This window comes from Pelophylax lessonae (assembly GCF_965119305.1).
Source record: "Pelophylax lessonae genome assembly, chromosome: 12".
Taxonomy (NCBI): Eukaryota; Metazoa; Chordata; class Amphibia; order Anura; family Ranidae; genus Pelophylax; species Pelophylax lessonae.
The window spans coordinates 128735991-128750681 of NC_138779.1; the positions used below are offsets into that span (position 1 = coordinate 128735991).

At 47.3% G+C, this 14691-nt stretch overlaps 1 protein-coding gene across 1 annotated transcript in view; it reads right to left on the reverse strand.

Moving 5' to 3' along the window:
* HMBS (hydroxymethylbilane synthase) overlaps positions 1–13938 on the reverse strand; it is a 29242-nt gene extending 15304 nt beyond the window's left edge. The window contains exons 1-4 of the mRNA XM_082274120.1: positions 13810–13938; positions 4969–5022; positions 4775–4847; positions 3888–3937 (exon numbers count right to left, since the gene is read on the reverse strand). Of these exons, the coding sequence (XP_082130246.1) occupies positions 3888–3937; positions 4775–4847; positions 4969–5022; positions 13810–13812 (180 nt within the window). The 5' untranslated portion in view covers positions 13813–13938. The remainder of the gene's footprint in view (positions 1–3887; positions 3938–4774; positions 4848–4968; positions 5023–13809) is intronic.
* Positions 13939–14691: the final 753 nt, after the last annotated feature.

Here is a 14691-nt window from a genome sequence, read left to right on the forward strand (position 1 = left end):
TAAAGAAATACATTTAAAGCAGAGTATAGTATCAAGTCAATTAAACTCCTGGGATTTTGATCTGGTCAGCTAATTAGCAGAGGGGGTTGTTAATCAGTTGCAGGTGCTTTGGTGTTAATGCAATTAACAGGTGCACTAGATGGGCAACAATGAGACGATCTCCAAAACAGGAATGGTTTTACAGGTGGAGGCCACTGACTTTTTCCCTACTCCTCTTTTCTGACGGTTTTTCACTAGTTTTGCATTTGGCTAAAATGCAGACATAAATGAAAGCACTTACATAAAGACCAGACTCAGAGTAGTACTGCTAGCTATGGACCGCTGGCATGTAGCACTGCTCTACGGCCGTTTCAGGTTAATACACTTCCCCAGGAGCAGTCGAGGAAGCATTTTATGGATCAATATTGGATGTTTTATTCAGCTTTTAGAGTTGCCTGTTATGCTTTATTTTAAATAAATACTACACCATGAGAAGATTTTCTCTCCTATGTCTGCTGATTTGTGCACCTGTCCTGTTGGGAGTATTGAAAAAGTAGATATCCTCTGGTGTGAACTCCCTTATATCTGGCTTTACTCCAGATGTGATACTACATTATAAACTCATTTGCTGTCTTAACCAGGCAGCATATCAGTCTGGTAAGTGCGCATTCTTATCTTGGTTAAGGATCACTGGTGGAGGGGAGTCTGTTTTAATTATATTGGCACTGAATATCAGCACACATCTGTGGATTTATTTAAAGGACTTTATATGTTGTTACGGACTGAATCGTCATATACACCCTTTTTTCACATCAGTATTTTGTATTATTTGTCATTTGAAATCATTATTTGAGCGCTGCAGCCTCATTTTACAAGTGACACCAATACAGTGATCAGTGCTAAAAAAATATGCACTGTCACTGTACTAATGACACTGTCAGGGAAGGGGTTAACATCAGCAGCAATCAAAGGGTTAAATGTGATCCCTGGGATTGTTTACTAACTGTGTGGGGGAGGCGTTTTGACTGGGGGAGGACAGAGATCCGTGTTCCTGCTTAGCAGAATCACAAGATCTCCATCTTCCCCTCTCACAGAACGGCAATCTGCCTTATTTACATAGGTAGACTGCCATTCTGTCTGCCACCGGAAACGATCGATGGGTCCGCCGCACCCGCTGATTTGGTTCCCGCTGTGTCCTAATAAAAAAAAAAAGTATATGTACGTGGGGCGGTCTGGAAGTGGATATATACAATAGCAGCAGCCTTATTTATTATGAATATTAAATAATAATAATAATAAATGTACTGCTGATATATAATATTGGGGGTCAATCAAGACTGCTGCTTTTGTATATATTCAATTTTCCTGCTGATATAATATTGGGGGATGGCACACAAGACTGCTGCTTATATAATTTACATAATTATGTAATTAATCATTTCTGATATCACACACTGGTCTGTCCCCATCTCTTCTCTTAGCTAGATCATCAATCCAGTGTCCAAATGTCCATGATCATACTATAATAAATTTGTACAAGTACATTATGCCATAATACTGTACACAGCCTGGCAATTTCAAATATGATAGCTGCAGCCTGTGTATAATGCTGTTTGTCTACAGGCTACAGCTTGAGAAAGGCAGAAATTATTTTACAGGCCACACTGTCTGTACACACACACACACACACACACACAGTCTGTACCTTCTCGCTTCCCCTTCCAATTCTGTTTCAGCCTGCCTGAGTGAGCCTCCACCACAGTCCACACACATTGTGTGGGACAGACAGCCAGGGACTGCGCTGGCTCCTCTGCTCTCTTGCGGGTGGGACTTGACTGGAGGAGGGAATGACGTCACGTTAAGGGCGGGCAGAGCGCCGTGCCCAGCATCTCATTGGCTTGCACAGTGGAACCTGTCTTGGGCACATAGTGCCAGCCAGGCTATAGGGAGGTGCGTCACCACCACCAATCGTATCTATGAAAGGACAGCACTGCCCAGACAAACCGTAAGGCCTGCACAGCAGCAATGCACACACACTCAAAGGAGACACCGAACTATTCCGGTGGAGCCACACCAGCCGCGCGCTTCTGCTGGGCCCGGCAAACAGACATTTAATGATCCATCCGGGCCGGCCTGCACCCCCCTGGCTAGGCTAGTCTACACAGCAGTGCGCCCCTAGGCGGCTGTCTAGTTTGCCTAGCGGGAGCACAGACCCTGTCCTTAACCCATCAGCAGGACCGGTATCTGCTCTTTTGTGCAAGGAGGAACAGGATGAGCATTGCCAGAACCCTACAAAAAGACCTCCAGCAGGTCACTGGTGTGAATGTCTCTGACCAAACAATCAGAAACAGACTTCATGAGGGTGGCCTGAGGGCCCGAATTCCTCTAGTGGGCCCGGTGCTCACTGCCCGGCACCATGGAGCTCGATTGGCATTGGCCACTGAACACCAGATTTGGCAGGTCTGCCACTGGCTCCGTGCTTTTTACAGATGAGAGCATGTTCACCCTGAGCACATGTGACAGACATGAAAGGGTCTGGAGAAGCCGTGCTGCCTGTAACATCGTTTAGCATGACCAGTTTGGTGGTGGGTCAGTGATGGTCTGGGAAGGCATAACCATGGAGGGATGCACAGACCTCTACAGGGTAGACAATGGCACCCTGACTGCCATTAGGTATCGGGATGAAATCCTTGGACGCATTGTCAGACCCTACACTGGTGCAGTGGGTTCTGGGTTCCTCCTGGTGCTCTACAATACCCGGCCTCATGTGGCGAGAGTATGCAGCCAGTTTCTGGAGGATGAAGTAATTATTACCATTGAATGGCCCCCACGCTTGCCTGACCTAAATCCAATAGAACACCTCTGGGACATTATGTTTTGGTCCATCCGCTGCCGCCAGGTTTCACCTCAGTCTGTTCAGGAGCTCAAGTCATAGCGCATTGATTTCAATGGCACCCGTTGCCATCTATGCCACATTGAAAATCAGCGACTTTGAGAAGGTGCCTGCACTACTTTGATGTGACTTTGATCCAGAGAGTGTAAAGTTGGATCAAAGCTGCACTCAAACTTAAGAGTCGCACTAGTGGAAATGTAGCCATTAGGCTGGAGTGCGACTGAGTGCAGCTTTGATCCTACTTTACTCTCTGGATCAAAGTCGCATCAAAGTAGTGCAGGTATCTTTTCAAGGTCATTGATTTTCAAAGTCGCATGGATGGGAACAGGTGCCATTGAAATCAATAGGCTGGGACTTGTTATGCGATTGTGTGTCCAAAGTCATATGACAAGTCATACTAGTGGAAACTGAGCTTTAGTTTACATTTCCACTATTGCGATTTAGAGTGCGACTGATCCAAATTTACACTCTCTGGATCAAAGTTGCATCAAAAGTTGCATCAAAAGTAGTCCAGGTATCTTTCCAAAGTCGCTGAGTTTTAAAGTAGCATAGATGGGAATGGGTGCCATTGAAATCAATGGGCTGTGACTGGACATGCGACTGTGTGTCCAAAGTCACACTAGTGGAAACGTAGACTTAGTGTGGTTGCCTGTACTATGATCATTATAGACTGTGAGCTGAGACCCCAGAGCACTTTGAGCTACTTGAAAACTGAAAAATACAGGTATTTGACACATAAGGCTGAACTCCGCTTACATTAATGATTGCAGGGGAGAGTTTAAGGCATTAGGCTTCCACTTTAATTCAGTGGAAAGTCAAAAAAAAAAAAAAAAAAACAACCAGCCATCCAAGGCATTAGGCTATACTTCCTCTTTAGGATCGTGAGGGGGGTTGAATCGAGATTGCGATTTTTTAACAAATAATCGTGCAGCTCTAGTACTGACTAAACTACACGCTGCAGACACTATGATAAATAAAAAGAAAAAAAAATGAATAAAATAATCAGAGTACCAACCTTTGATAAAGCAGTATCCAGAATTTTATCCCCTGTTGTGGACATTGCAACTAGAAAACAAAATGGGACAATAACATTAAAAACATAGAAGAGGAGAAGAAATTTTGAATGCTTATTTTTCTTATGATGAGATGAGATACAAATGGGGCGAAAGCTGAGGCAGATGGAAACATGCAAGACCATTAAACAGCTAGATCAGCCTTTCTAAATCTTTTTAACATGGAGGAACCCTTGACATAACTTTCCCGTCTCAGGAAAACCTGTTGAAAATTATGGTCAGTGCAATGATTAGTGGGAAGAATTAACCCCTTACAGATAGCAAAAAAAAAAAAAAAGAAAAAAAATCTGTGGCATCAGCGGGAACTTATAAAAGGAACCCCAGGGTTCCATGGAATGATGGCTAAAAAACCCTTAGCTTGTTTTTAAAATCACAAAATATTAAATGCACACAGAATGTATTCATTCAAGTATGTTCTATGGTAAAGACTTATGTTAGACCAGCACAGACCGAAATTTGGCCATTCCCCTACCCAACATCCCTTGATTGATAAATGAAAGGAGCTAGGTGGAAAATGTCAGATGAACGGTGGATGCATCCAATCAGATGCAGGCATTGTTCAGGAATTTTGACAGCTAGCAGAGACAGCTGTCAAAATACAATCGCCCAGCAGGAGGAGGGGATTTCTCCAACTGCACTGTGTAGTTTGAATGGAAGATTCCGTTAGTTTTTTTCTATTCAGCCTGAACAATAAAAAAAAATTAAATAAAATCTATACATGTATGGCCAGCTTTATACAGGTACAGCTAGTTACACAAGCAAATAAATGCCCTGTATAGTTGTAAGAACAAAGGCTTAGCAAAGTAATTGATCAGGTCAATTCACTTACCAATATCAAATTGAACATTAGGAAACCTCTGACTCAGCATTTCCACCACGCTGTCAGTCTGGATGCGTGCTAGCTGTAGAAAGATATAATACATATTGATCCAGGATCGACTAGTTCCTGTCATACACACACACACATGAAATATAGAAAATGTGGGAAATAAAGATTGTCTACAGAAGTTAAGGAAGGCTCACCTGGCTTTTCCTTGTACCGACTCGGATGACATCTCCCCTCTGTCCAAGACCATCCTAAAATAAAAAAGTTGTGAGATCATACTGGAAAACATCCCTTTAAAAACCACACAGAATAAAGGGCAAAAAAGATCAGATTAGGTACATGATAATGATTTTATATGCCATTCATGTTCCTTGATATGTGTTAACATTGTGGTTATACAGTCTATATTAAATGTATGGCATGTGTCATTTCATAGCATGTATACATATTTACAATGCTGTTAAATATCACTAAAACTAGCAACTAGTAAAAAATAAAAGATGCTGCAGGTTAGATCACAGTAGTTTGCCGATTCCTTACCAAAAAAATAATTCCTAACTAATTTTACAGAAGAGATATAACAAATATACAATTATCTGAGTTTCTAAAGTTTACCTTGCTTTTGAAATTTTCCATTTTCAGTGTAAGGAATAGAGCCCTCTTCTACACGTGTCTGCCTCCTACTCTGCAGGCTGCAGTTTCAGTTAAAAGAATATTCCTCAATGGCAATATGGACAAGCTGATAAGTTGCAGGACCTGGGGGTGGGACAGATAATATTCTGCAACTCCACCCCTCAGTGCAATTTAACACAGAATCTCAAAACTTGTTATCAGTTGCACTCAGGCTGGACTTCTTATCAAAACCCAAAAAATTATGGTAGCATTTATCTGAGCAGAAAATGGGAACTCCTCTCTTTGTGCTGAGCTGCCAAAATTAACTACTGCGTCCACACTAAATAGAGGTATCACATGCGGCACAATCCTTTAATTCAAACTAGTTGGGGAAAAATTAAAATAAATTGAACTTAAACCATCTACTACAATAGTAATAGAAGCAACGGGCTTAGGCTGACAATACATGGATCAGTTCTTTTCCATCAGACAGTGGGCTGATCGAAAAAACCGAATGGATTCCTAAACAAGTGAGGTGCATGGAGGAATCCTTCCCGCTGTGTTGGTGTATTCTGAGAGCGGGCGCTCCTCTGATCGGCTGCAGTGCTGATCAAAGGAAAATTTCCCAACAAGCCAGTTAAAGAGAAGCCGATCATAAGATTGACTGAATTCAGACGCTTCCTGCTGAACCGACTGAATATCAATCTACCTATGGTCAGCATTAGTCACATAGAAGATCACACCACTATAATAGCACCAACTTGAAAAACCGTATATGTCAGACTTTAAGGCTACATATACACGGGACGTTTGAAAAAGTCCTTTGAACGCTGGAACTTGACAGCTACATAACGACATTAAAAAACGCCCGTTGTGTCGCGTTTGCATGCCACGTTTGGATGCGTTTAGCGGCGTTTGCGCTCAGAGGCGTTTTTTGCAAAACACATCAGGAGACCCTCCCAAAAACCCACAATGCAACAGAAATATAGGTTTTTCAGCCATTTTCATTAGAATGAATATATATCCCCAACCCAAAATCTGCATAGTTGGGTCACCCTGGCATGGCAGAGTGGGGTCACCCTGGCATGGCAGAGTCAGGTGACCCTAAACTCCAGTCACCCTGACATGGCAGAGTCAGGTGGTCACCCTAAACACCGGTCACCCCGGCATGGCAGAGTCAGGTGGTCACCCTAAACACCGGTCACCCCGGCATGGCAGAGTCAGGTGGTCACCCTAAACACCGGTCACCCCGGCATGGCAGAGTCAGGTGGTCACCCTAAACACCGGTCACCCCGGCATGGCAGAGTCAGGTGGTCACCCTAAACACCGGTCACCCCGACATGGCAGAGTCAGGTGGTCACCCTAAACACCGGTCACCCCGACATGGCAGAGTGGGGTCACCCTAAACACCGGTCACCCTGACATGGCAGAGTGGGGTCACCCTAAACACCGGTCACCCTGACATGGCAGAGTGGGGTCACCCTAAACACCGGTCACCCTGACATGGCAGAGTGGGGTTTGAAACACCAGGAAACACACATTCGAACACAAATAATTGCTTTAAAAAAAACGTCCCTGAACTCAACTGCCTGTAAATGACTGTAAACGTCCCTGTGTACATGGACAGATAAGATAACATAGAGGAGGGTTCAGGGGCTTCTGAAAAAAAAAAAAAAAAAAAACGCCCAACTGCTCCTAAACGGCCGTTTACAAGTTGCAGTGTACATGAGCCCTAATGGTCCTAGAAAGGAGAACACATATGTATAAAAAATATAACATTTTGTTACATAACCTTAAAATAATATGTTAAAATCACAAGGGTTTTAACATACACTATACTGTCAAAAGTATTGGGACGCCTGCCTTTACACACACAGGAACTTCAATGGCATCCCAGTCTTAGTCCATAGGGTTCAATATTGAGTTGGCCCACCCTTTGCAGCTATGCCAGCATCAACTCTTCTGGGAAGGGTGTCCACAAGGTTTAGGAGTATGTCTATGGGAATGTTTGATCATTCTTCCAAAAGCACATTTGTGAGGTCAGACACTGATGTTGGACGAGAAGGCCTGGCTCACAGTCTCTGCTCTAAATCATCCCAAAGGCGTTTGGGTTGAGGTCAGGACTCTGTGCAGGCCAGTCAAGTTCCTCCACCCCAAACTCGCTCATCAATATCCTTATGGACCTTGCTTTGTGCATGGTGCGCAGTCCTGTTGGAACAGGAAGGAGCCACCCCCAAACTGTTCTTACAAAGTTGGGAGCATGAAATTGTCCAAATGTTTCCCTTCACTGGAATTAAGGGGCAAAGCCCACCTCTAAAAAACAACCCCACACCCCAATTCCCCCTCCACCAAATGATTTGGACCAGAACACAAAACAAGGTCTATAAAAAGACATGGATGAGTGAGTTTGGTGTGGGGGAACTTGACTGGCCTGCACAGAGTCCTGACCTCAACCCGAACACCTTTGGGATGAATTAGAGCAGAGACTGCAAGCCAGGTCTTCTCATTCAACATCAGTGCCTGACCTCACAAATACGCTTCTGGAAGAATGGTCAAACATTCCCATAGACACACTCCTAAATTGTGGACAGCCTTCCCAGAAGAGTTGAAGCTGTTAAAGCTGCAAAGGGTGGGCCAACTCAATATTGAACCCTACAGACTAAGACTGGGATGCCATTTAAGTTCATGTGTGTGCAAAGGTAGGCGTCCCTTCTGACAATATAGTGTATTTATATACAATACAATAATATATATGGTTTTTTTTTTTCGAAGTGGTAAATACAATGGATGTGGTATGTCTATAATGGCACCAATTCAAAAATATTTTTATATTCAGCTATGAAAGTGCCAATAGTGGAGCATACAGTGCATTGCGAAAGTATTTGGCCCCCTTGAACTTTGACCTTTTGCCACATTTCAGGCTTCAAACATTTTTTGTGAAGAATCAACAACAAGTGGGACACAATCATGAAGTGGAACGAAATTTATTGGATATTTCAAACTTTAACAAATAAAAAACTGAAAAATTGGGCGTGCAAAATTATTCAGCCCCCTTAAGTTAATACTTTGTAGCTCCACCTTTTGCTGCGATTACAGCTGTAAGTCGCTTGGGGTATGTCTCTATCAGTTTTGCACATCGAGAGACTGAAATTTTTGCCCATTCCTCCTTGCAAAACAGCTCGAGCTCAGTGAGGTTGGATGGAGAGCGTTTGTGAACAACAGTTTTCAGTTCTTTCCACAGATTCTCGATTGGATTCAGGTCTGGACTTTGACTTGGCCATTCTAACACCTGGATATGTTTATTTGTGAACCATTCCATTGTAGATTTTGCTTTATGTTTTGGATCATTGTCTTGTTGGAATTGGGGATGGTGTGTTCAGGGTGATGAGCTGTGTTGCTTTTACGCCAAACATAACGTTTTGCATTGTTGCCAAAAAGTTTGATTTTGGTTTCATCTGACCAGAGCACCTTCTTCCACATGTTTGGTGTGTCTCCCAGGTGGCTTGTGGCAAACTTTAAACGACACTTTTTATGGATATCTTTAAGAAATGGCTTTCTTCTTACCACTCTTCCATAAAGGCCAGATCTGTGCAGTATACGACTGATTGTTGTCCTATGGACAGAGTCTCCCACCTCAGCTGTAGATCTCTGCAGTTCATCCAGAGTGATCATGGGCCGCTTGGCTGCATCTCTGATCAGTCTTCTCCTTGTATGAGCTGAAAGTTTAGAGGGACGGCCAGGTCTTCGTAGATATGCAGTGGTCGGATACTCCTTCCATTTCAATATTATCGCTTGCACAGTGCTCCTTGGGATGTTTAAAGCTTGGGAAATATTTTTGTATCCAAATCCGGCTTTAAACTTCTCCACAACAGTATCTCGGACCTGCCTGGTGTGTTCCTTGTTCTTCATGATGCTCTCTGCGCTTTAAACGGACCTCTGAGACTATCACAGTGCAGGTGCATTTATACTGAGACTTGATTACACACAGGTGGATTCTATTTATCATCATTAGTCATTTAGGTCAACATTGGATCATTCAGAGATCCTCACTGAACTTCTGCAGAGAGTTTGCTGCACTGAAAGTAAAGGGGCTGAATAATTTTGCACGCCCAATTTTTCAGTTTTTATTTGTTAACAAAGTTTGAAATATCCAATAAATTTCCTTCCACTTCATGATTGTGTCCCACTTGTTGATTCTTCACAAAAAAATACAGTTTTATATCTTTAGGTTTGAAGCCTGAAATGTGGCGAAAGGTTGAAAAGTTCAAGGGGGCCGAATACTTTCGCAATGCACTGTATAAAGAAATGAGGTGATAGAGGCCCATGCTGCTCAGCCAGTATAAACCTTTCTCCTGAGAACCATGAATGGTCCTAGCTACCAACCTTAACTATGAATGCAAGATGTTCATGACCTGGGCTATAAGAACAAGATAGGTGAAAAAAAAAAAAGGAAAAACTGGCATATGAAATCATCATGACCCAGGAAACCAGATGACCCGATACTCTAAGGCTAGGTCAGTGTTTCTCAACCTTTAAAAATTATGGACAGTCTCAAGGCACCCCATTCTAAAATGTAAAAACTATTCTAATAATGCATAATCCACAAATCCAAGTAGGACACCCAACATTAGAGGTCATTTATTCTTCCAAAGCAAATACACTTTTGCAAACTGGTACTGACTAGTATTCCAATGTTTCTCTTCTCTCTGGTAATGTGAACCCAACGCTGATGGAGAGGGGCAGGGGAGGTTCAAACAAGGATACTATGCAGGTGACTGACATCCTCCTTATCAACTGATGATGCCATTGGTCATTAGGATGTTGGCATCTAGAAGGTTGTAATGTTGAACAATGAAACCTGTGGCTTAGTGTAACTCTTTGGGCAATTTTTAAGCATTTTGCCAAGGCACCCCTGAAGGTGCCTGGGCACCCTGGTTGAAAAGAAGCTGGGCTAGGTTGATACTTGTGCACGTCCTGCGTGCCGGGTTTACACAGGCTGAGCAGTCCATTAATTTGAATTGGCAGCTGTAACTCCGGCAAATGCAGCAAAAAAGTCCTGGACCCTTTCTTAAACGCTGCCACATGGTGCTGTAGCACCATATAGTTTTGCACACAAAAAAATATGCCATGCTTTCTGATGCATGGGGGTGCCAATAAGAAGTAATGCCACCCGCATGCATCTGCAAAAGAGCAGCGCTTTTTGCCTTGTGGGTTGAGGAACACATGAGATTAGCACACATTCCCAGGCCCACATGTGTGTGAACCTAGCCCAAGAAAGTTGAAGGACAAATGCATACATGACTCCTAAAATATTATTCAACATTATTGTAACATTTTAAATAAACCGTCCATCTTAAAAAATGTTTAAAGTGGCACAAAAAAATGAAGAGAACTGACACCGAGGTGTCTGCACATACCTTTCAATATTTTCTTATTTGCTCTGGAAGCAAATGCAAACTCTCCTAAAATTCACTGTGGGTCACTAAGACTGCCAGCCATTTTTAGGTCAGTTTCACATGGGCTTCAGCTTGTATAGGAGCAGTGTGAACAGCAAGCTTTGATAAAGCATTTGCAGAACTTTCGGCAAGCTTTGTGTAAGCTTATAATGTACCATTCAGCTTCAGTTTGTAAATGTAAACACAGATCCCTGTGGGAGTGATGATTACCACATTAAGCAAGCTTTCAACAAATCAAGAAGTGCTGTAGCCTGCTAGCAGCTTGCTTAAAGTGATAATCATAACTCCCATAAGAATCTGTGTTCAATATTTACAAACTGAATGGTACTTTGTAAGCTTCAACATAGCTTGCCGAAAGCTCTACAGATGCTTCGCCAAAGCTTGCTGTTCACATTGCTCTTATACAACCTGTATGAAACAGACTTTAGGACCAATAATCAAGCATGTAAATAGGTTGGACAACCTTCACCTTTTCTTTCCCAAGTCATTATTTGAATATGTGGAAGCCTGGGTTTCTGGGCACTCAAGATTATGTGGATTGATAGAAGAAGGTACAAGTGAATGTGCTTTTCAATAATTGTTTCAGTGCAGTTTTTCTCTCTATAGATTGAATGGAACCAGAGAGAGTACATGCAGAGTGTACCGCGCATGTATGGCCTGGTTTAGAATCAGGGCTCCCCAGGGACACAATTCCTGGGGGAGGTGATGGATTTCAGGGCTCCCCCCAGGGACCAAAGGGTCAGGGCCATGCGGGGACAGGACCCGGTCAGGACCCAGCCAGGACCATGCAGGGGGGACAGGAGGGGGGTCAGGAGCCAGGACCGTGCAGAAGGGACAGGAGGGGGGTCAGGAGCCAGGACCGTGCAGAAGGGACAGGAGGGGGGTCAGGAGCCAGGACCGTGCAGGGGGGGACAGGAGGGGTCAGGACCCAGGACTGTGCAGGGGGACAGGAGGGGTCAGGACCCAGGACCGTGCAGGGGGGGACAGGAGGGGGGTCAGGAGCCAGGACCGTGCAGGGGGGGACAGGAGGGGGGTCAGGACCCAGGACTGTGCAGGGGGGGACAGGAGGGGTCAGGACCCAGGACCGTGCAGGGGGGGACAGGAGGGGGTGAGGAGCCAGGACCGTGCAGAGGAGACAGGAGGGGGGTCAGGAGCCAGGACCGTGCAGAGGAGACAGGAGGGGGGTCAGGAGCCAGGACCGAGCAGGGGGGGCAGGAGCCAGGACCGTGCAGGGGGGGGACAGGAGGGGTCAGGAGCCAGGACCGTGCAGGGGGGGGGACAGGAGGGGTCAGGAGCCAGGACCGTGCAGGGGGGGGACAGGAGGGGGTCAGGACCCAGGACCGTGCAGGGGGGGGACAGGAGGGGGTCAGGACCCAGGACCGTGCAGGGGGGGGGACAGGAGGGGGTCAGGACCCAGGACCGTGCAGGGGGGGGGACAGGAGGGGGTCAGGACCCAGGACCGTGCAGGGGGGGGGACAGGAGGGGGTCAGGACCCAGGACCGTGCAGGGGGGGGGACAGGAGGGGGTCAGGACCCAGGACCGTGCAGGGGGGGACAGGAGGGGGTCAGGACCCAGGACTGTGTGCAGGGGGACAGGAGGGGTCAGGACCCACGACCGTGCAGGGGGGGACAGGAGGGGTCAGGACCCAGGACCGTGCAGGGGGGGACAGGAGGGGTCAGGACCCAGGACCGTGCAGGGGGGGACAGGAGGGGGTCAGGACCCAGGACCGTGCAGGGGGGGACAGTAGGGGGTCAGGACCCAGGACCGGGCAGGGGGACAGGAGGGGGTCAGGACCCAGGACCGTGCAGGGGGGGACAGGAGGGGGTCAGGACCCAGGACTGGGCAGGGTGGGACAGGAGGGGGTCAGGACCCAGGACTGGGCAGGGTGGGACAGGAGGGGGTCAGGACCCAGGACTGGGCAGGGGGGACAGGAGGGGGTCAGGACCCAGGACTGGGCAGGGTGGGACAGGAGGGGGTCAGGACCCAGGACTGGGCAGGGGGGACAGGAGGGGGTCAGGACCCAGGACTGGGCAGGGTGGGACAGGAGGGGGTCAGGACCCAGGACTGGGCAGGGTGGGACAGGAGGGGGTCAGGACCCAGGACTGGGCAGGGGGGACAGGAGGGGGTCAGGACCCAGGACTGGGCAGGGGGGACAGGAGGGGGTCAGGACCCAGGACTGGGCAGGGTGGGACAGGAGGGGGTCAGGACCCAGGACTGGGCAGGGGGGACAGGAGGGGGTCAGGACCCAGGACTGGGCAGGGGGGACAGGAGGGGGTCAGGACCCAGGACTGGGCAGGGGGGACAGGAGGGGGTCAGGACCCAGGACTGGGCAGGGGGGACAGGAGGGGTCAGGACCCAGGACTGGGCAGGGGGGACAGGAGGGGGTCAGAACCCAGGACTGGGCAGGGGGGACAGGAGGGGGTCAGGACCCAGGACTGGGCAGGGGGGACAGGAGGGGGTCAGAACCCAGGACTGGGCAGGGGGGACAGGAGGGGGTCAGAACCCAGGACTGGGCAGGGGGGACAGGAGGGGGTCAGAACCCAGGACTGGGCAGGGGGGACAGGAGGGGGTCAGGACCCAGGACTGTGCAGGGGGACAGGAGGGGTCAGGACCCAGGACTGTGCAGGGGGACAGGAGGGGTCCGACTCACGACCGTAGGGGGTCAGGATAGTTGGAGGGAAGATGTGAAGTCTCTGCAGGCAGCACTCCATTCAATCTGCTACTTGACAAGGCAGGCTGGATGGAAAGGGTTAATGTTAGCATAAACCTCCCCTCCCCCCACATAGTGCCCATACATTGACCAGCAATGGGAGTACAGAGGAAGTCGTCCTGTACCGTACAATGATAACACTGACAGACAGCGGGGAGAACCGGCCAGCAGTCCCGCCATGACAGAAGGTCACCCTGTGCTCCACCCGCACATATCTCCTCCAAGTTCCCTCCACCATCCCCTGTCCTGCCCGAACTTACCATGTCCTCTCCGCTCCCCGCACTGTCACTGCCCTCTGCAGAGCCCACCTCGACCCATCACGTCACTCAGAAGGCCTCCATGTGACTCCGCTTTACTTTTTTTTTTTTCAACAAAACTTTATTGGCCATATAAGTGACTGTACAGTGAAAGCGGCGTGCTGGAATGTATGTGAGGAGGATTGCAGCCAGGGCCGGTTTTAGATAAAGTGTGGCCCTGGGCAAACCTAAAAGTGGGGCCCCAAATTTTTTTATATTCTACCAAAAATATAGGCGCATTTAATCATTTAGCCAAATAAAACATGCAACTACATGAAAATATGCTTTAATTAAATAACATTAAATAGAATAAATAAGAAATCAAGTGAGCTTTGCACACCTTCACAAATCAGATCACCCTAATTCCTGCACTATCACACCTCAGACCACCCCAATTTCTGCACCTTCACACCTCAGACCACCCCAATTTCTGCACCTTCACACCTCAGATCACCCCAATTTCTGCACCTTCACACCTCAGACCACCCCAATTTCTGCACCTTCACACCTCAGGCCACCCCAATTTCTGCACCTTCACACCTCAGGCCACCCCAATTTCTGCACCTTCACACCTCAGACCACCCCAATTTCTGCACCTTCACACCTCAGACCACCCCAATTTCTGCACCTTCACACCTCAGACCACCCCAATTTCTGCACCTTCACACCTCAGACCACCCCAATTTCTGCACCTTCACACCTCAGGCCACCCCAATTCCTGCACCTTCACACCTCAGACCACCCCAATTTCTGCACCTTCACACCTCAGACCACCCCAATTCCTGCACCTTCACACCTCAGACCACCCCAATTTCTGCACCTTCACACCTCAGACCACCCCAATTC